The sequence below is a fragment of the Bison bison genome, unplaced genomic scaffold (assembly GCF_000754665.1).
Source record: "Bison bison bison isolate TAMUID 2011002044 unplaced genomic scaffold, Bison_UMD1.0 scf7180017864472, whole genome shotgun sequence".
NCBI lineage: Eukaryota > Metazoa > Chordata > Mammalia > Artiodactyla > Bovidae > Bison > Bison bison.
The window spans coordinates 10,362,865-10,385,158 of record NW_011495033.1 but is presented as its reverse complement, the minus strand read 5'-3'; the positions used below and the strand labels follow the sequence as shown (position 1 = coordinate 10,385,158).

At 43.9% G+C, this 22,294-nt stretch overlaps 2 protein-coding genes across 2 annotated transcripts in view; one reads left to right on the top strand and one right to left on the bottom strand.

The window, feature by feature from the left end:
• ACACA (acetyl-CoA carboxylase alpha) overlaps nucleotides 1-22,294 on the bottom strand; it is a 288,539-nt gene that overhangs the window by 246,507 nt on the left and 19,738 nt on the right. The gene's annotated exons all lie outside the window — the stretch shown is intronic.
• Nucleotides 7,918-20,362, top strand: LOC105004047 (chromosome unknown open reading frame, human C17orf78). Its single transcript, XM_010861547.1, has 7 exons — nucleotides 7,918-8,109; nucleotides 9,763-9,849; nucleotides 10,612-10,857; nucleotides 14,485-14,634; nucleotides 16,468-16,592; nucleotides 17,420-17,542; nucleotides 20,068-20,362. Exons 1-7 carry the CDS (start codon nucleotides 8,052-8,054, stop codon nucleotides 20,143-20,145), a joined length of 867 nt encoding a protein of 288 aa, XP_010859849.1. The 5' UTR covers nucleotides 7,918-8,051; the 3' UTR covers nucleotides 20,146-20,362.

Sequence of the window (22,294 nt, the reverse complement as noted above, 5' to 3'; positions counted from 1 at the left end):
GGGCATAGTCAATAAAGCAGAAATAGATGTTTTTCTGGAACTCTCTTGCTTTTTTGATGATCCAGCAGACGTTGGCAATTTGATCTCTGGTTCCTCTGCCTTTTCTAAAACCAGCTTGGACATCTGGAAGTTCACGGTTCACGTATTGCTGAAGCCTGGGTTGGAGAACTTTGAGCATTAGTTTACTAAGTCGCCTCAGTCATGTCCAATTCTCTGTGACCCCATGGACTGTAACCTGCCAGGCTCCTCTGTCCATGGGATTCTCTAGGCAAGAATACTGGAGAGGGTTGCCATGCCTTCCTCCAAGGGATCTTCCCGACTCAGGGATTGAACCTGTATCTCTTACGTCTCCTGCATTGGTGTGTGCGGGTTCTTAACCACTAGCACCACCTGGGAAGCCCCTACTATTATCTATGAAACACAATAAGTAATAAAATACAACACCAATAATTTTTGAAGAGCCTTTACTTTCAAGGAAAACTGAACCATCACTCAACTTCCTTTCATTCTTTTCACCCCTTCAGTCTTTAAAATAATTTTTAAAATTTTATTTATTTTTGGATGTGCTGGGTCTTTGTTGCTTTTCTCTAGCTGTGGTGCGCGATCTTCCTGTTGCTATGGCTTCTCTTGTTGAGGATCATGGGCTCTAGGGCGTTCGGGCTTCAGTAGTTGCGGCACATGGGCTCAGTAGTTGTGGCTCCCTGGCTCTAGAACACAGGCTCAGTAGTTGTGGCATCTGGGCCTGGTTGCTCTGCCACATGTGGGATCCTCCCAAACTAGGGATCAAACCCATGTCTCCTGCATTGGCAGGTGGATTCTTTACCACTGAGTCACCAGGGAAGTCCCATCCCTTCAGTCTTCAAGTTTCCCTCTCTTATAACTTGGAATAGAAGATTTCAGTGTCCCTGTCTTTTTAAATCTCACCTCTAGTTAACATACTAGACCAGCAGGTAGAAAGCAATCTGCACGAGTCTTGTTTATCAGTGGACCTGCTTCACTGATGTGCCCAAATTTCTTAATGAAAAGAAAGAAGTAGAAACCAAAAATGAATGAAAAAAAATGTAATTTAAATCAATGAATGAGATGGACATATCAATTGACTAGTATAGTTCTGGGGGTGCATATAGGCAAGCAGTCCTGAGAGGTACTGGTTCTTGGTATTGGTGATCTTAGCCAACAGAGGAGGGACGCTGCCTTCTCTGTGTTCTGCACTGTAAAGAGCTGAGCTCTTTAATCAGGTAAACCAGGCTTCACATCCTGACGCCATCACTTAATTAGCTCCGTGACCTACAGCAAATGACCCCCTTTCTGGGCCTCAGTTTCCTTGTCTATAAAACTGAGATAGAACACCTACCTTGTAAGGTTGTGTTTTGGATTAAATGTTATAGCCAAAGTGTAAAGTTTCTAACACAAAACTTTGAGGCAGGCTAAAACTATTACTTCCCCCTTTCTCTCCATTCCCCTCTTCATGTCGCACTAATGTTCAGTACAAGAACAAAATATCCTGTGGATGCTCGTTGGATTCAGGACTGATTATGGTATTAAGTTCACTACCCAACCCCAGCCCAGGGCCAATATTCCCAGAGGAACGGAGCATGTGATCAGAGATCTGGGGTTACATCTGAACCTTTTACCCATACTTGGAGGGAGCAAGTAAACAGGAGAGTGGCTCTGGCCTGAGCTTCTGAAAACGAACTGAAAGGCTGGCAATGTGAGCGTTCGCCAGGCCCTGCTCAGCCCCGTGGTTGCACCACACTAAGAAAGCAATTTGGCCCCTGTAGGACAAAAGGAAATTCATATACTGTCAATGGGAGTGTAAATGGGGACAACCTCTTAGAAAACAGTTTGGCATTAGTTAGTGAAGCTGACCATATCCTGCATGTGCTGTAACCCAGCTTCCAGTTATGGATTTATACTCTGGAGAAACTTTCAAATGTGTCCCAGGAACATTTTCTCTTCTGGTCCCAAACTGGAAACAACCCAACATCTCTCAGCAGTAGAATGGATAAATAAGCTATGGTGCAATCCAAAGAAGAGGGGATATGTGTATACATGTGGCTGATTCACTTTGCTATACAGAAGGAACTAATACAACATTGCAAAGCAACTATATACTCCAATAAAATTTTTAAAAATAAATTATGATACCTTCATACAGAAAATATTATAAAGCAATGAGAATGAACAAACTACTGGTACAAGAAATAATATGGAAGAATTTCACACACATAATATTGAGCAAAAAAAAGCCAGACACCAAAGAGTATGTTTCTTCAAAAATAGGCAAAATTCATTTGCAATGGTAAAAATCTGAATCATGGTTACTCCTGATGGTGGGTAGTGACTGGGAGACAACACAAAGACAATCCACTTTGTGTTATATGTAATAAAAAGTTTACTTTAAAATTACATAGGGTGTGATCTATCCATTTACATAAGTACAACAGCAGGTAAAAAGTATCTACGTACTGCTGCTGCTGCTGCTAAGTCGCTTCAGTCGTGTCCGACTCTGTGCGACCCCATAGATGGCAGCCCACCAGGCTCCCCCGTCCCTGGGATTCTCCAGGCAAGAACACTGGAGTGGGTTGCCATTTCCTTCTCCAATGCATGAAAGTGAAAAGTGAAAGTGAAGTCGCTCAGTTGTGTCCGACTCTTGGCGACCCCATGGACTGTAGCCCACCAGGCTCCTCCGTCCATGGGATTTTCCAGGCAAGAGTACTGGAGTGGAGTGCCATTGCCTTCTCCGTATCTAAGTACAAAAGCAGGTAAAAAGTACAAGAGCACTAAAAAGTAATTTTAGTGATACATATATAGATAGTTCACTATTTTTTAAAAAAGTCTGGGAGACAAATGACTGGGAGAAGGGAAAGGAGTGTGACCAGAGGGATAGATGTATGAAGAGCTTCTCAGCTACTGTGAAAGTGAAAGTGATAGTCACTCAGTCGTGTCCAACTCTTTCACAACCCCATGCACTGTAATCCACCAGGCTCCTCTGTCCACAGAATTCTCCAGGCAAGAAATTGGAGTGGGTTGCCATTCTCTTCTCCAGGGGATCTTCCCGACCCAGGGAATGAACCCGGGTCTCCTGCATTGCAGTCAGATTCTTTACTGTCTGAGCCACCAGGGAAGCTACAGGCAATGTTCAATTTGTTACTCTGGGTGATGGTTACATATGTTCATATTATTATTACTAAAAATATGCTTGTATTGGGATTTCTCTGGTAGTCCAGTGGCTAAGACTCTGCATGCCCAATGCAGGGGTCCCGGGTTCAATCCCTGGTCAGGGAACTAGATCCCACATTCCACAACTGAAGACCCCAAGAGCAGCAAATAAGGCCTATTATTCAAGTAAATAAATAATACTTTAAAAAATATGCTTATGTTCTATATACTGTTCTATAGACATGCTATATTCCACAATAAAATTAAACATAAACCCAAATAAAAATACACACCCTTAAAAGATAAGAGTAGCAGAATATAGCACTGAAGTCATTTTCAAGCTGGAACAGCCCTTTGAAAACATCTTGTCCAACCATCTCATTCAAGAAACTGAAACAGAAGTCAGAAAAGGTGTCTTACTCAAAGTGACTCAGTCGATTACAGAGCCTAATCCAGAACCTAGGTGACCTCCTGACTTCTGGTGAAGTGCTCCAGAGACCCATCCAGACTCATCCCATCAGCTCTAGCTTCCTACTGTCTTCAGAGTCGCATCTCTCATCTTCACACTCCATCAACCTCACTATCTTACAGCTTGTTTTCCTCCTAAACTTGGAAGTTTTGTGGTGGGGAAATGAGATCAGGAGTGAGATCACCCCTTCTACAGATACTGCAAACATTCAGAAAACCACTCAAAACGTTGCATAGAAGGGGGAAAAAAATCTAGTAGTATAGAAACAGTTCTGGGTCTATTTCTCCACTACTGGATATTCTGACTCATTAATGAAGCTCTCCAGCTTCTCTGTACCTCCAACCTGCCGGCTGACTTCTGCGAAGGGTCTGAGAGTCAATAAAAGGAAACTCTACTGGGGAGTTCCCTGGTCCAGTGGTTAGGGCTCCTCACCTCCACTGTAGGGGGAGTTCCCTGTAGGTCTCCCTGCATCCGCTGTAGGGGGCACGGGTGCAGTCCCTGGTCGGGGAACTAAGATCCCACGTGCTTTGCAGCATGGCCAAAGAAAAGAAAAGAAAACTCTTCTCTTTGTCCCAGCTTGTTGCTGTTCAGTCGATAAGTCATGTCCAACTCTTTGTGACCTCGTGGACTGCAGCACGCCAGGCTCCTCTGTCCTCCACAACCTCCCGGAGTTTGCTCAAATTCGTGTCCATTGCGTTGGTGATCTCCTAGCACAAGCTTTGTTTTTGCAAAGAGTGAGCTCTTCTGCCACCTTGTGACAGAGAACAAGAATAGCCTTCACAGCCTTTCCTAAACCTGCTCCAAGGTGGCAGCACTGAAACAGGCTACTACTAAGTCGCTTCAGTCATGTCCGACTCTGTGCGACCCCATAGATGGCAGCCCACCAGGCTCCCCCGTCCCTGGGATTCTCCAGGCAAGAACACTGGAGTGGGTTGCCATTTCCTCCTCCAATGCATGAAAGTGAAAAGTCAAAGTGAAGTCGCTCAGCTGTGTCTGACTCTTAGCAACCCCATGGACTGCAGCCCACCAGGCTCCTCCATCCATGGGATTTTCGGGGCAACAGTACTGGAGTGGGGTGCCACTGCCTTCCAGATACTAATGGACAGAAAATTTCAGAGAGACAGACAGTAGGGAAAATTGTCTGATACCAGAAGGGAGCAGAGAAGCATGCAATCATATTAATGAACTAGTAAGCAAAAACCATGAAACCGAGGAAAAACAATGGAGCCCCTTTACTCTCTACCCACATGCCCTGCCAGGAGAATCTGGCAACTGAGACGGTGCTACTCTGGACCATTGAAGATCTGAGGCGCTGAGGTTCCCTCCATTTGGCTTGCTTCACTTCGTGCCCTTCCATAGGCAGATGTCTTTCAAAGGGCTTGCTTCATTCCGTGCCCTTCCATAGGCAGATGTCTTTCAAAGATGACCTATGCCTCTTCACCTCCAATTCACTCTTAACCCCCGCCTACTTCCACCAACTCTGCTAAAACCACTGTTACAAAATTGTTAAATCCAGTGAACTTCTGTCCTCCTTATACACTCTGCTCAGTGTTTGATCAATTCACAATTCCTTCCTTGAAATACCCTCCTTTCTTGGCTTCTAGGACATCCATTCTCCTGGTTTCCTTAGCTCAGATGCCACCTCCTCAGAGAAGTCTTCTCTGACTCCCCTGCTTAAAGTGGCTTCTGGGAATTCCCTGGTGGTCCAGGGTTCAGTCTGAACTTTCACTACTGAGGGCCCAGGTTCAATCCCTGGGTGGGGAACTAAGACCCTGCAAGTCGTGCAACACAGCCTAATAATAATAATAATAATAACTTCCCTGGTGGTCCAGTGGTAAAGAATCTGCCTGCCAATGCAGGGGACACAGGTGTGATTCCTGGTCCGGGAAGATTACACCAGTCATGGAGCAACTAAGCCCAGGTGCCACAGCTACTGAGCCCACACGCTCCAGAGTCCGTGCTCCGAAACAAGAGAAGCCACTGCAATGAGAAGCTCGTGCACCGCAACCAAGAGCTGCCCCCCACTCGCCACAACTAGAGAAAGCATGGCAACAGAGATCCAGTGCAGCCAAAAATAAATAAACTTACTTTTTAAAAAGTAACTTAATAATAATAATAATAAAGTGGCCTCTGTCAGTTCTCCTTCACTTCACCACACTGTTACTTCATGATAATTATCACAATCCTTAATTATCTGGTATATGTATTTGTGTATTACTTTTTGTTAGCCCCCTACCCTATTTGGGGGCTTCCCAGATGGCTCAGTGGTAAAGAATCCACCAGCACTGCAGGAGGCACAGGAGACACGGGTTTGGTCCCTTGGTCAGGAAGATCCCCTGTAGTATGAAACGGCAACCCACTCCAGGATTCTTGCCTGGATAAACCCATGGGCAGAGGAGCCTGGCATGGGGAGGCAAAGAGCCCCCCATGGACAGAAGGCCCATTGGGTTGCAAAGAGTTGGACAGGAATGAGCACCCAAGCATGCACACACTATTTTATTTCCAACTGTTTATTGTCTGCTTCTCATCGTTTCACATGAAAGCAGATTTGGCTGGCTCACTGCGAGAAAGGTGTCTGGCACACAATAGGCGCATAATAAAAATGTACGGCATGAAGGAATGAACTGAAAGGCACTGCGGCTGCATGCTCAGCACTTCTTCCCCTTCTTCCACATTTCAGGAAACACGTCTTTCGGGGACACCTCTGTCCTTTCTGTTTTTGCACCAAGATTTTCCTTCATGCTCCATTTAGCCAGATTTCAACTTGAATTTAAATGTCAGGAAACAGAACAGTACTTAAATTATGATTTGACTCAGATCTTATGAACTCCCTTAAGGAAAGTGCCTTGAATCAAGCTCCCTTTATATCATCAGAGCATCAGCCTCTAGAACCAACTTATGTATAGTCAAACGTATGTTGGTTCCAATGGAGTAAGTGCACTCACAGTGGGTAGAGTAACTGCAGAGCCTCTGGACTCAGGCAGAGGGTCTGAGTAGATCTTCATTTCTGCTTTATGATCCCCCTAGCTATGTTTCCACAAGGTCTCTAAAGTATTACACGAGATGGACTGTTGTGCTGCTGAAAGTGATAGTAATTGCCGTGTCTGACTCTTGGCAACCCCATGGACTGTAGCCCGCCAGACTCCTCTGTCCACAGAATTCTCCAGGCAAGAATAATGGAGTGGGTTGTCACTCCCTTCTCCAGGGGATCTTCCCAACTGAGGGACTGAACCTGGGTCTCCTGCACTGTAGGCAGATTCTTTACCATCTGAGCCACCAGGGACGCTCCCTACACAAGATATATACTCTTTATAAAAAAAAAAATACAATGTTTGAAAAATCTACAACAGTTATGTTTAGGAAAGCCTTCCCAAACTGCACACAGTATCACCCTTCTAGTGCAGTTAGCTCTTCCTCACAACTTCTCATCCCAACAGCCATATGAATGTGGTCCACCTACAGTCACTTCACTTTTTTATTTGGTAAATATTGTTTCTTTTTGGCTGACTGGGTCTTGGTTGTGCCACATGGGATCTTTTCGCTGTGGCACATGGGTTCTGCCTTGAGGTGTGCAGGCTTCTCTCTAGTTGAGTTGTACAGGCTTAGCTGCCCCATCGCATGTGGGATCTGAGTTCCCCCACCAGGGATCAAACCCATGTCCCCTGCATTGCAAGGCAGAGTCTTAACCACTGGACCACCAGGGAATTCCCTCACTTCACTTTTCAGAAGTGTGAAAATGTGCACAACTAGACAGGTACATCTGTGCTCAGGTAAGTTTATGTGTGTAACAGTGAATGAATTCTAGAGATGACTGGGTTGGAATGCTCCATTCACAGAGGAAAACTGTAATTCAGAGAAGTCAAGCAGCTTTCTCACGTTGATACATTTAACTGCAGGGGCGCACCTGGAACCCACTTCTGTTGACTCCCAGTCCAGTGCCCTCTTCAGTGTAATTCACTGAATCAGTCCTAGTTGTCTGCACTACTCTAGAAATCCTTTTCCTTAATAGAAATCTCGGCACGTCTTTATGTTGGTGTGTAAATCTATGTGCTCGTGCCAGTGAGCATGCGTGCGAATGTCTACGTGTCTCCCTGCGAGTATTTGTTAAGCATATCACCTCTCTTTATGCCCTTTCTCCAGGGGAAACCTCTAGTTAATTACAGTTCCTTATGTCTCCACTAGCAGTGAAGTCAGGTGAAGATATTCTGAATCAATCATTAACAAGCAAACTTGGTCCTCTCTCCAATAAACTCTATTCCTGGGTCCTGAGAAAATGTGGCAGATCAATTAGGGTGGAACCAGACTCGCCCAGGGTCAAACTTAGTTCTAGGGCAGTGAAAGCATTCAGAGACAAGGCTGTGAGTGGCGGTGTCAGACCAGCCACATACAGTCTCTACAAGGAGAATGTGCTCAAGCTAACATGGATACCATCTTGGTTTTCAGCCTAATCATTACATCCTACGATGTTACCAAGAAAGGTAAGTACTCTTCTAGCCGACTGTCCTGAGAAATCCTAAGAGAGGCCTAGAAAGTGTTTGGGGGTCTATTCTGTCAGATAAAGATACAGACAATACTCAGCACATGAGGCTTTCCAGTCACCCCCAGATAGCCTCTAAATAGAACATATTCAACTCAGAAAGACAGCTGTCTGTTTCATGGGAGGAAGTCTTCAGAGAATGTGATGCATTCTTCTGCTTTGTTCACGTAACTAACGTTAAAATTCCTTTCACTGTTAGCTTTCTTTGCTGGAAGGTGTTGTCACAGTTTCACTAAGACTCCCAAATTCGTTACCCTTCATAAGATGTCTTCCTTTTTAAAATTATTCATTTATTTATTGGCTGCACTGGGTCTTCATTGCTGTGTGTGGGTTTTCTCTGGTTGTGGTGGCCCAGGCTTCTCATTGCAGTGGCTTCTCTTGTTGCAGAGCACGGGCTCTAGAGCATGTGGGCTTCAGTAGTTGTAGCACATGAGTCAGGAGTTATGGCTCACGGGCTCAAGAGTGTGGGCTCAGTAGCTGTGGGGCTGTTGCCTCTCAGTGTGTGGAATCTTCCTGGATCAGGGTTCAACCCTGTGTCTTCTGCTTTGGCAGGTGGATTCTTATCCACTGGACCACCAGGGATGTCCAGATGTCTTCCTTTTCTAAAGCATTATGTCCTAATAGATGGGGATGCTCTTGGGTGGGAAAAGCTGAGAGAAAAGGTAATGTGAGGGTAGCATGGTACCACTTACCGCTTTCATGGGCTTCCCTGGTGGCTCAGATTATTAATAACCTGCCTGCCAAAGCAGAAGACTCATGTTCGCTCCCTGGGTCAGGAAGATCCCCTGGAGAAAGAAATGCCAACCCACTCCAGTATTCTTGCCTGGGAAATCCCATGGACAGAGAAGCCTGGTGGGCTATACTTCATGGGGTTGCAAAGACCCCGACATGACTGAAGAGACTAAACAGCAGCAGCAGCAACTACTCTTTGATAACTGTTTATTTAAAACATGATTTTTCAAAGTGTCCTAAATGGTTCATCTCTAAAATTAGCTCATCAGAGCTAAGGCCAAACAGCATGAGGTGAGGCAGCAACAAATTTAACAAATGAAGAACCCTGTGATTTATGTGCCAAAAAGCATAACTGTGGCCTATGGTTCTATGGGAAGCTAGAGAGATACCTTGTCCAATGCTACACTTAATAAATAAACTTGGAAAAGTTGTAATACAAGAAGGTAGATGGGACAGGAAGGGGAAGTGATAATAAGCAGTGTTTGAAGGAATGAGTCGGTTCATCTTTCATTAACTTAGTTAACTTATCTTTTTTTCCCCCTAAGGATAATAAACTGGTATTCAGTTTTATTTATACTTCGCTACCTCCCACTTGCATAAATCTTAAAGTTCTGAGAATTCCCTGGCAGTCCAGAGGTTAAGACTCTGAACTTTCAGTGCAGGGGGACACAATTTGGTTGGGAACCTGCATGCTGCAAGGAGCAGCAAAAAATAAAACATCTTAAAGTTCCTTTGGGGAAATGTCTGATTCCCCAAGTTTTGTAAGAAGAAACTGCATTCTCTTTTTATCTGCCTCTCCAGTGCCCAGAATTCCAAAGAGAAAGAACCCAGTCAAACCTTACCTTTTTTTCCCCTCCCCCAGAACTCAGGGATAGCAGCTGTCAAGTGGAACCACTGCCGGATCTCTTCCCAAAGAATGTGAGAAGCATCAGAGCTGAGCTAATTCAAGGTAGGCAATGGGCCCTTCCTGAAGAATCACTTTGCCACTCCAGGACTTTTTTCACCTTCAAAAGATGCTTGTCTCCCCCATTCTGAGCCCAGCTCTCAAACATTCTATTCTAAAGCTATCAATCCCTGAGAGGCTTTCTTGAAAACCTTTTTTTTTTTCCTTTTCTGGCCACACTGTGTGCAGGGATGTCAGTTCCCTGACCAGGGATGGAAACTGCGCCCCTGTAGTGGAAGTGTGGAGTCCTGACCACTGAACCATCGGGGAGGTCCCTGAAAACCCATTTTTAAATTAACTGTTATGGAGACTTCCCTGGTGGTCCAGCGGTTAAGACTCTGTTTCCAATGCAGGGGGCGTGGGTTCAATCTCTGGTTGGGGAACTAAGATTGCATGTGCTTCGCCACATAAATAAATAATCAGCTTCTGTTTAAAAAGATAAACTCTTATAAACTAAGGCAGAGCAACATAAATCAAAGAGATGGGGTGAAGAAAGAGGAAGCAGATCTCAGGCCCCTCTGTGTTAGAGAAAACAACTGAGGAGCATCTCTCTGCACTTACTACAGTCACCACTGTCTTCAGGGGACCCGTGGCGGGAACGGAGAAAGGCAAGGCTTATATATTTAGTACCGTAGACACATGCTGAGGAAGACCTGATGGAAAAAGAGGAGAAAGTACAGCAGTGGGCCGTGAATGGAAGTGGGTTGGCAGGGCACCATTCAGATTAGGAACTGGCTTCATTTTCCTCTCTTGTTTTTCTCTTTTCAGAAGCTCAGGCAGAAGCCAAAAGGCCCATGTTCATTCAAAACCAGACTGTGGCTATCTTGCAGTGTCTTGGTTCTGGGAGCAAAGTGAAAGTTAACCTTGTACATTCAGAAAAAAGGCAGAAGGTCAAGCACATTCTGAAGAACCTGAGAGTCATGACTGTTCCCTGCAGAAACAGCACAGCCCCCCCAAGCTGTCACCTAACCCCTGCATCCAAGGTTCAGGCTGGATTTCTTGTGACAGGCAAAGGTGAGACTGGAAGTTGAGATGGAGGTGGGCATTCACTTTTAATTGACATCCTTGGAGGCAGGTGGAGGTTGAGAGTGAAAGTGTTAGTCACTCAGTTGTGTCTGACTCTTTGTGACCCATGGGCTGTAGCCGCCAGTTTCCTCTGTCCATGGAATTCTCCAGGCAAGAACATTGGACTGGGTTGCCATTTTCTTCTCCAAGGGATCTTCCCAACCCAAGGATTGAAGCTGGGTTTCCTTCATTGCAGATTCTTTACCACCTGAGCCACCAGAGAAGCCCCCTAAGTGGAGCTAAAGCCTCAAGGACATGGATTAGCCTCTTCTTTAGGCAAATCTATGTAAATCTTTTAAATGTAATTTTAGGGCATGGATTAAACTCTTTGGCATTTGATTAGTATTAACTGATTCCTGCCGTCTGTTCACTCCATGTAACACTGTGGGATACAAGAGAAGTGACATCAAACAAGTGTTTATTCTGATATTATCACCTTTGACAAATCACTTAATTTCTCCAATGTTCAGTTTTCATAGCTACAAATGAGAGATTTGACTAGATGGTCTAATTTCTAGGTATGTAAGTCCCACAGCAATATGTAAGGCCTCTTAAATAGCCTTTTCAAGCTGTTAATATTATTGCAGAATAATCTCTAAGATTTCCATTTAAATATAACGTACCTAATGCTTCCTATTTAAAACAAATTATTTTGTAATAAAGGAAAGCATCATCTCCTAAGTTATCCATTTCATCAATTTGGATTTTTATAGAGTTTCTTTAGAAGTGAGGGAATTCTTGCTCAAATATCCTTAACCAAAGAAAAGCTAATGCTGCGATTCCATCAGCACTGGGAATGGAGTGTTTTGTGATTACAAACGTGCTCCACCTTAACACCCAGTTACCTAGCAGAGGAGGCCTAAAAGAGAGGAGATGCCAACAGGGATGACATTAACTTAGAACTCTGTTTATTTTCGGCTGCGCTGGGTTTTTGTTGCTGCTTGCCGTCTTTCTGTAGTTGCAGTGAGCAGGGGCTGCTCTCCAGTTGCTGTGCGCGGGCTTCTCATTACAGCACCTTCTTCTGTTGCGGAGCACAGGCTCTAGAGTACAGGCTCAGTAGTCACGGTGCAAGGGGTTAGTTACGCCCCTCGGCCTGTGGAATCTTCCCGGACCACTTGTCCCCTTCGTTGGAAGGTATCTTAACCACTGGGCCGCTAGGGATAGGGAAGTCCTGGACATTAATTTACAAGCTGGGAAGAACTGGAAATACACTGACCGATGAAGCCTATTAAGCAGATTTTGAAACAGTGTCTCCCAGGAGGTAGAAGAAAAGCCACACTGAAATACCATGATCCCTGTGGCTAGTGGGCACAGTTCTTCTATGCAGGGAGAGGATCTCTAGGTTTTGCCTCCTCTCTCTGTTTTTAAATGTTGGTTGTTTATTTATTTATGTTTTGGCCACACTACACTGCTTGTGGGATTGTCGTTCCCTTACCTGGGATCGAACCCTGGGCCCTCAGCAACAAAAGCACACAACCCTAATCACTGAAGAGCCAGGGAATTCCCCTTTCCTCCTCTTTCAATCATAACATCACTCAGTTTGCTAGGTGTTTTTCACAACTGCTTTCTCGTTTTTCTTACCTATCTTCACATCACTCCTGTGACATAGACCAAGAATTATTTTTGCTATAACCATCCTGCAGATAAGGAAACGAAAACTCAGAGGACTTCTGTTACTTGTCCAAAGTGAGATTTATTTATCTTCATCTCATCTGACCCGGAAACACATCAGTTATCATTTCACAGAACTGACTGATGCTAGGATAGGAACAAAATTCTACGTAATTCTCTCGTTTTTCCTTTTGAGCCCGTTGGCTCTTTGTCTCTGCTTATCTTTGCCAACAGTCTTCCTGATTAAATAATAATAGGACTATTCCCCTGCGATTCATGTACAGCACCTGGTACTGTGCCCACTGGTCTCTGAAGTAAAAAAACTGTCATTTTTCACATCAACTCAAGACCTGGGAGAGTAGTTCAGAAAAGTCAAGTAGGATGTATGGACCTTAATTTAATAGGCAATGACAGGAGACCATTAAAAATAGAACAGGAACCACTGTCCAAATTGGGTTAGGTCAATTCTGGAGGCACGTGAAGGTGGCTCCAGACCACAGCCAGCACCCGTCCGCATTCCATCTTTTCCACGGCTGTCTGAGTCACTGCCATCTCTCACATGGATTCTGCAAGAGCCTCTCAGCAGGTTGCTCTGCTTCTATCAGGCGCCCCTCTACTGTCCATTTCCAACTCAGCAGTCCACGGATTTTTAAAAACAAAGCCATCCATCCAGTCACTTCTCTGCAAAAAGACTTGCAATGGATCACCATTCCAAGCAGAACAAGAACCGAAGTCCTCCAACTGGCCTGCAAGGCCCAGTGACATGAATCCATTTGCTTCAGAAACTCCTTCATCCCCTACGACTGTCACCGTGCTCACCACTCCAGTCTCACTGGCTTACACGCTCTCCCTCTAAAACTGTAACAGGACATGCTCCCGCCTGGGCCTCTGTTTCCTCTGCCTAAGTTCCCCGGCATCTGTCTGGCTAGTGCTCTCACCTCCTTCACATCTTTATCCAGTCCTCATCTTCTCAATGAAACTCCTGCAGGTCGCCCAACCACTGCCCACCTGCACCCCCCAACGCTGCGCTCTACACTGCTTCTTTCCAGAGCATGCATCCCCTTCTAACCAACAACACAGAACTCACTGTACTTACTGTCGTCTGCTTCTCCATGTCCTCCCTCGGCCCTCCTTCCCCTTTGCTAGCTCCCATGCTAGAGTGTGTTCAGCTGCTATGTCCACAGTATGGAAGCAGACCCTGGAACAGCTAGATCTTCATTTATTTAATGGTTATTGATTCTGCTGCACCAGGTCTTAGTTGTGGCACTCAAGATCTTCATTGCATCACGGCGCCTGGACTCTCGTCGCACCCGAATGGGCTTAGTGGCTGTGCGGCACGTGGGATCTTAGTTTCCCAACCAGGGATCAAACCCACATCCCCCTGTATTGCAAGATGGATTCTGAACCACTGGACCACCAGGGAAGTCCCTAGATCTTCATTTTTAAATATATGCTGAGAGAATGAAATTGAGGGGTGCGTGAAGCTGAGTGGTCTCCCCTTCTTCCAGTTCTCCTCTTTCTCCAGTTCCTTTCTCTTTCTCTCTCAGTCATTGACTTAGACTTCACTCACTAGACAGACATGCCACAAACTATACTACTTCAGTTCTTCCTTGGACTTTGAAGCCATCTTTTTTAAACAAGGGACTTTCAACACTGCTATACCTTCCCATCCTTATTATTATTATGGCTGTATGAGTGATAAGCCAAGAAAACATGGTCCACTCCTTCATTCTGATCCTACATTAGTCAAAAGCATCAGGGGATTTAATCCATATCTCTTATTACCATATCCTCACTCATTCTTTCATGTTATCAAGGCCCACGCCTTAAACCTATGGACAGGTCAACAGAGCCACAGTTAGAAGCTATATATCAGCTGGGTAAACTCATGGTTTTGTCAGGTGAAACCAAAGGCAGGATAAAGTTTTCTCAGTTGTCCTTCATTGTTTCTTTCTTGTTTTACAGCTTTTTTACCAGGGGTCTCTCAGTGTAAGGTCTATCCAGTGATGGGGGCTTCATCAGAGACTTATCCCTCCACTACTACCTCCATAACTCCTGGGAAAAAAGGAGAGAAAACTACAAAGGTTGATGGTTTTTCTAGTCCTCTGAATCAAGGTACAGAATGTGTAGAGGTGAAACAAGAACACACAGAAAAATTCTCAGCCCCAGCACTAGCCTGGGTCTCCTAGAATTTTCCTGGAAGTAGAGAAGCTACATAAGTTTGCATGAGAACATCACTCCATTTCTTATGGAAAAAACAAACAAACAGCTTCTCTGTAAAGAAGGTCCCAGAAATGTCTGTAGTTTGATACTTTTAATAATCCTTCACCTCCACACAAGTGAGCTCACCTTGTTGCCAGATTTGGGGACAACATACAGGGTTTTGGTGTGATGGGTAAGATCCAATGTGTGAACAGAGGAGAGACAATGTTTAAACTCTAATCAATCATTACAGTGATGACAACTAAGAAGCACATTTTTATCTGCGTTGTTTTAACAAATAGCCCTCCCTAAATTGGCCAGGACTCACATTCTGTGGGATTCCATTTGGGTTACTCCCCAGTTCCAACAGGAGAAATGTAAATATGAGATTAATAATAACAAGATGCTTATGAGCCATTTGGCCCCAAATTTGGCTTATGACTCCAAAACGATGGCAATTTACTGAAAGTCGCTCAGTCGCGTCCAAATCTTTGTGACCCCATGGCCTATACAGTCCATGGGATTCTCTAGGCCAGAATACTGGAGTGGGTAGCCTATCCTTTCTCCAGGAGATCTTCCCAACCCAGGAATAGAACCAGGGTCTCTTGCATTGCAACCTGGGTCTCTTTACCAACTGAGCTATCAGGGAAGCCCCCTATTCTTAAATTGAAAGGAACATAGAAAAGTTGATTTGCTAATCCCATGTGGTATGTGTGCTGGGGTACAAGGGCAGAGATCCTGAGAGGGCTGCTGGAGACAGACTCCCTTGTGTAGCTTTGCTTCCCATGAAAGCCGTACAAGAATCAACCCTCCCAGCAAGCTCACTACTGGGCACATACCGTGATAAACCATAACTCAAAAAGACACATGTACCCCAATGTTTATAGCAGCACTATTTACAATAGCTAGGGCATGGAAGCAACCTAGATGTCCATCAACAGATGAATGGAAATAAAGAAGTTGTAGTACATATATACGATGGAATATTACTCAGCTGTAAAAAGGAATGAATTGGAGTCAGTTGTAGTGAGGTGGATGAACCTAGACCTGTTACATAGAGTGAAGCAAGTCAGAAAGAGAAACAAATGTCATATATTAATGCAAATACTATGGAATCTAGAAAGATGGAACTGATGAACCTGTTTGCACGGCAGGAATAGAGACACAGAGAATGGACTTGTGGACACAGCAGAGGAAGGAGTTGGGGGATGAACTGGGGGAGTAGCACTGAAATACAGACATTACCATGTATACAACTGACACCTAGTGGGAAGCTGCCGTATAACACAGGGAGCTCAGCCTGGTGCTCTGTGACGATCTAGAGACGTGGGATGAGGGGAGTGGGAGGGAGGTAGAAGAGGGTGGGGATATGTGTGTGTGTGTATGTATATATACATATATAGCTGATTCATGTTGTTGTACAGCAGAACCCAATACAAAATTTGCAAAGCAATTATCTTCCAACTGAAAATTTTAAAAAAGAATCAATCCTACTTGATCATGGAAAAATTCCAAATCCTAATAAAGGTGACTCTGGGAAGACACTGCAAAGGAGGTGAGGGCAGAGGCCATGATGCCTATCCCAACTTCTGACTCTCAGTCTGAACTGGAAATTCAGTTTCTGCCTCTGAATCAGGCTGGGCCCCTCTTGGTCTTGAGAACCAGGAGTCCTGCAAGTCAAAGGGTCAATCTCTTCCGTCTCTTCAGTTCTCACTTCGCCCTGTCCACTCCTCTCTCTCTTTTTAGACACAGATGAGAACCTAGAGAAGAGGAAGAAATGGAGCATCGTGGTCAAGGTTCTGATTGCAGTCACCTTGTTTGTCAGTGGAATCGCCATTACTGTGTTTGTCATTTTTGAAGTGCCATGCCCTGTGAGTTTGCTGATGTCCTGGGTCCTTGGACTTGATCTATAAAGACCTCCTTCTATCCCAGAGGCAGGAGGGCATAATGAGAAAAGCACAGACTTTGGAGTGTGGACACAGCTGCCACTCAACACTCACCAGCTGAGTGGCTTGGAGAAAGTTGTCTGCCTTCTCCAACCTCAGTTGCCTCATCTTTAAAATGGGACTGACGATACTTGCCTCTTATGGTGGTTAAGAAGTTTCTGTGAGATTCTGTGAGAAAGGTTTCTGGCATATAGGTTGCTGTTCAGCCGCTAACTCGCGTCTGACTCTTTTGGGACCCTATGGACTGTAGCCCACCAGGCTCCTCTGTCCATGGAATTCTCCAGGCAAGAATACTGGAGTGGGTTGTCTTGTCCTTCTCCAGGCGATCTTTCCAACCCAGGGACTGAACCTGAGTCTCCTGCTTGGCAGGCAGATTCTTGACCTGAGCTACCTGGGAAGCACCCTGGCATACAGGAGGTGCTTACTAAATGCAAGTTCCTTTCCTCTGTTGTACTTGGACATTCTCTGGGGAGGATACAGCCAACAGGGATGAATATTTGCTTTTCTTTAGAAGGGGTGATTTGGTAATTCTCTGGTGGTCTACTGGTTAGGACTCTGCACTTTCACTGCCAGAGGCTGGATTTGATCCTTGGTCAGGGAACTAAGATTCCGAAAGCTGTGTGACATGGTTAAAAAAAAAAGAGAGAGAGCGAGAGAGATGATTTTCTTTAAATCGTCTAATGTGAGATTTGGAAGATAATCAGATGCATACCAGCCACCTGAAGTTAATACCAGTCATTTTCCCCCTTCAGAGTCGATGTCAACAAGTCAGAGAGCTATGCCAGTGCCAGCGGTTACGGAGAAGGCCAAGGAAGGAAGACCAGCAACCTGGGACAGCTGAATCCCAGTCTGACACTCAGCCCAAAAAGGAAAGTGTTTTCTGTATGGCTGCTGTCATTTGCCTGGAGAAAATGGGGTTCATGTATAAATTCTAGGAGACAGGGAGCTGCTTTAGTTGTGAAGCCAATGTGGGTAATTCTTTTATGGGTCAGGAAATGGGCAGGTACAATATTGCTATAATGCAATAGAGTACTTACTGAAAATACCTACTTCTGGGGATCAGATATAATGAATCAGAGTGGCTAGAGTGGGACCAGGAATCTTATGATAGACTTTTAAGTAGAGGTAGATTTACTGTGAAATTAATGATGCTTAAATTCAGGACCCATAGGACCTGCACACTGGCCTTGTATCCAATTTTGTACTTTTTATATTTGTGCTCTTTTTATTTAAAAAAAAAAATGGTCCTTGACATTGTAAGAGCTACAGAGCCCATAATTTATGTCTCCAAAGGCTGGATGCAGCTTCTGAATATAAGAAATTGATGGGTGCCGTCTCTACATCTACAAAAACACACTGAAGCAAAGAGATGAGGTCTCCAATACTTTTTACATTAAAGAAGGTGGCTGTTTTTGTAGAATTACAGCACTGAGAATGAGTCTCAAAGATTATCTAGTCCAGGATGGGACACATGCTACCACTCTTTTAATTCCATGTTAACTGAAAATATCTATAATCAAGGGACCTACCTGGTGGCCCAGTGGTTGGGATTCCAAGCTTCCAAATCGGGGAGGGGCTTCCCTGGTCAAGGAACCAGGACCCAACATGCCACGCAGCACAGCCAAAAAATAAATAACAATAAGAAAATAATTTTAAAAGAAATACTTAAAAAATCATAATATATCAGGGTACAATTAGAAGCTGAATATGTTCCAGAAGTCTAACGCACAGCACTGTGATTCCAGTCCCAATACTGCATCACATACTTCAAAACTGCTGATAAACTAGACCATATACATTCCCACCACAAAAAAGAAATGATAATTATATGATGTAATAGAGTGTGAGCTAAAGCTACTGTGGTAATCACGCTGCAATTTATAAATGCATCAAATCAAAACGTTGCACACCTTAAACGTACACCATGTTATATGAAAATTATATTTCAATTTAAAAAAATCAAGCGTGGCACTCTTTCCACCCAGGCATGGTATCAGAATCTTTCTTACCACAGTACTTTAGGTAAGAAATGATGAAATATTTGTCATTTTTACAATTTTCTATAATCCTGTTTCTGCTGATAATAGATGATGTGCCCTTGGAATTAGTATAATTCTATAGTTTGGTGTATTTTTAGTTCTATAATCCCATCTACATTATTATTTCTACTGAACATTGAAAGAAACAGGCCTGAAGAGGACTAAAACTAGTCCAGAGTTAAAAGTAACCATGTAACAGCAACTCTGATTCAATTTCTCCCATGAACAAAATAAACATTAAATGATGAAGGAGTTAATTTTAAAAAAGCAATTTTTTACACACTGCCACATTTGAACCTCATAAAAATCCTGAGAGGTAGCTAGGATGGGTATCTACATCTTATTGATACTTAAGCTAATGCTCAGAGAAGTTATGTGACTTTCCCATGGTCACACAGCTACGAGAAACAGAACTAAATTCAGAACTAAAATTAATTCCTGTACTTATTAGCTTATTCACCTCTTCCACAAAATTTTACTAAAAAGCTTCTATGTGCCAAGTTCCCTCTGTTCAAGAGGTTTACAGTCTATGTTCTACGACAGTTAAGAATTTAGAAAATGCATACAAAACCAGATGGGGAATGAATCAGGTATAATGAGAGTGTAATAGGATTAGTAAAAAATATTTGGCCCACGGACTTCCCTGGTGGTCTAGTGGTAAAGAATCCACCTGCCAATGCAGGGGGCACGGGTTCAATCCTTGGTCCAGGAAATTTCCACTTGCCACAGGGCAACTAAACCTGTGCCCAACTACTGAGCCTGTGCTCTAGGGCCTGCGCTCCACAAGGGAAGCCTGTGTATTGCAACTAGAAAAAGCCTGTGCACAGCAATGAAGACCCAGTGCAGCCAAAAATAAATTTTAAAACAAAATAAATATTAAATTAAAAATACATATTTTTAATTATGAAAAAATATCTGGGTCTACATTGCCCCAGATCTCTGCAGTGGTGGTTTAGTCACTAAGTCATTTTGACTCAGGTCCCTGCCCCTTCTCAAACACAGTGAGATTGTTCGGGCCGGATTCCAGGAATGAAGTAGAATTCCTATGCATCTGGGATTCAAAATAGCTGCACATCCAGGGCCCTTTCCACTCAAGGCAAATAGGTCAAGCAAAGGGTGGCTGGGCTGTTTGCTAGGAGGTTATAGGTTCCAACAAACCAGCTTCTCATACATAAGTGCACCTTGCTGATACTTTCTCAGTGTAAGCACAATAACTTTTCCTAAGATTAGTGGGTAACAAGGAGGCAAAATGATGTGTCCTTGGAATTTTACGGGGTTCTGTACTAAGCCATCTCTTTGTTGGACCATAAAGAAATGCCTATTTGTGTCCTTTATTTTTCATACTTGCTTTCAATCCACAGGTTGGACAAGAGGCTCCCAATTCGTCAAGTCCCAAGAAAGCTGTAGAGATCACCGTGGTCCACCAGACATACTTCTGAAAAGTTCTGCTGTGCCTCACACATTGGAAGAAGGGTAGCACACTGTCTTCTCCCTACTATTAATCAATATGGGCAGATTCTTGCCAATTTTACCCTCGTATCTTCAGCAGGAACATTATGATCAGACAGTAACGCCAGGTCAGTGAGGAGAAAGCCTGGACTTACAGTCAGAGTTACTCTAACGTCTTTGCCACTGACTCAGCCACAAGCCTTTGAAATTCACTTGGAACTCAAACGAAAAATGGATATTTTTCATCGCATCAAATGAAAACAAAGGTCTTCCCTCTAAGCACTATATGAATGGACACTTTGCTCTCTTTGACAAAAGGTTTAAACACAGTCTCCAAGGAACTGAGCAAAGGAGCCCCCGGTGTGGCACACTGATTCTCAGCTGACCTCCTGCACTGGCTCTCAGCCAGCTGAGGGTGGGGCTCCTGTTTTCCCGCTGGCATTCACCAGGCTTTACACCTGTGCCCCAGCTCTCCACGCACTGGAAGGGAACGTGACCCTGAGCATTCCAAAGGGCCTCCTTGTGACTCATCCCCAAGGGCATACAAACAGGACCCAGACAAGATCTCTTGATAATGCAGAATTCCTGATGTGGAATTATACTCTACCATCACAGTGAGCTGCAGACATTCACAAGCAATCCAGAGCAACGCAATTATGATGTTCTTTCTCACAGAGGCATGGCTCAGAGTCAAGCCTGACCTCTCTCAGAGTTTAGTGAGAAGGTGAAAAGTCTGATTTAAAAAAAAAAACAAAACTGAATGCAACATTTATTGTATTTCTTACCTGTTGTATCTTCCCTTCCCTTACTTCAGCTAAGAGATAGTCCAAGGAAGGCTCAGTTTATATGGAACTTCCCTGGTGGTCCAGTGGTTAGGAATCCACCTTCCAATACAGGGGATGCCAGTTCGATTCTTGGTTGAGGAACTAAGATTCCACATGCCTCAGGGCAACTAAGCCTGAGTCTCAAAAAACCAGAGAGCCTGCTACACCACAACTCCTCCTGAGCCTGAGCTCTGGAGCCCAGGAGCCACAACTTGAGACAAGCTGTGCGCCACGCCAAAGAGCACATGTGCCTCAATGTAGCCAAAATAAAAAGGCTCAGTGTATAGAATTTATCATGAAATTAGATTTTCATTTATACATTGTAATTTAATTATTCATGAAACTCACAACTGTGGGTTACAGTGTATATGAGTTTTGACAGTGAAACACAACATAAACAATCTATTTTGTGTAGCAAAGAATATTCTATTTATTTTACCATAAAAATTGTTTTATTCAAGAGATTTTTCTAAAAAATTGTCACCTAACATATCGATACTTTCAACGTTAAGATAACTGTGTATTACCTAAGGATGAATTTTTGCAACGACTAATCTTACAAATTCAAAATTACAAAACTCAAATTCGTGCTCTAAAAACTGCATTTTGGGAAATGCTTTCTTTATGATGGCACGAGACAGCTAACCTTAAAACAGAGTTTAGGTGGAAAGAGGACTGGCAGAAGGGATAAGAAGGATGTTGTCCTGCTTCTTTTCCTTTTTTTTTTCCTTTTTATTTTACTATTTTTTAAATGTGTTTTTGAGTTTTATTTTTTGGCTGCACTGTGCAGTGTGTGGGATCTTAGTTCCCCAACCAGAGATTGAACCCATGTACCCAGCAGCGGAAGCATGGAGTCAACCACTGGACCACCAGGGAAGTCCCCTACTATTTATTTTTTTGTCCTGCTTCTTTTCAAAAGTCTGAAACCATTCCATTTCATTTTGGTGAAATGTACCTGCACCTAAGTAAATTGTGTGATAAAGTTTTATTAAAGTATAAAGGAGATAGAGGAAGCTTCTGACATAGACATCAGAAGTGGGTAGAAAGACGCTTGCTAGTGTTAGCAATGGAGTTATATACTCTCCAATGAATCCAAAGAATGTCTGCAAGTTGTAAATCCCTGGGGGCTCAGATGGTAAAGCGTCTGCCTGCAATGCGGAAGACCCAGGTTCGATCCCTGGGTCAGGAAGATCCCCTGGAGGAGGAAATGGCAACCCACTCCAGTACATTTGCCTGGAAAATTTCCAAGGACTGAGGAGCCTGGTAGGCTACAGTCCATGGGGGTTGCAAAGAGTCAGACATAGCTGAGCGACTT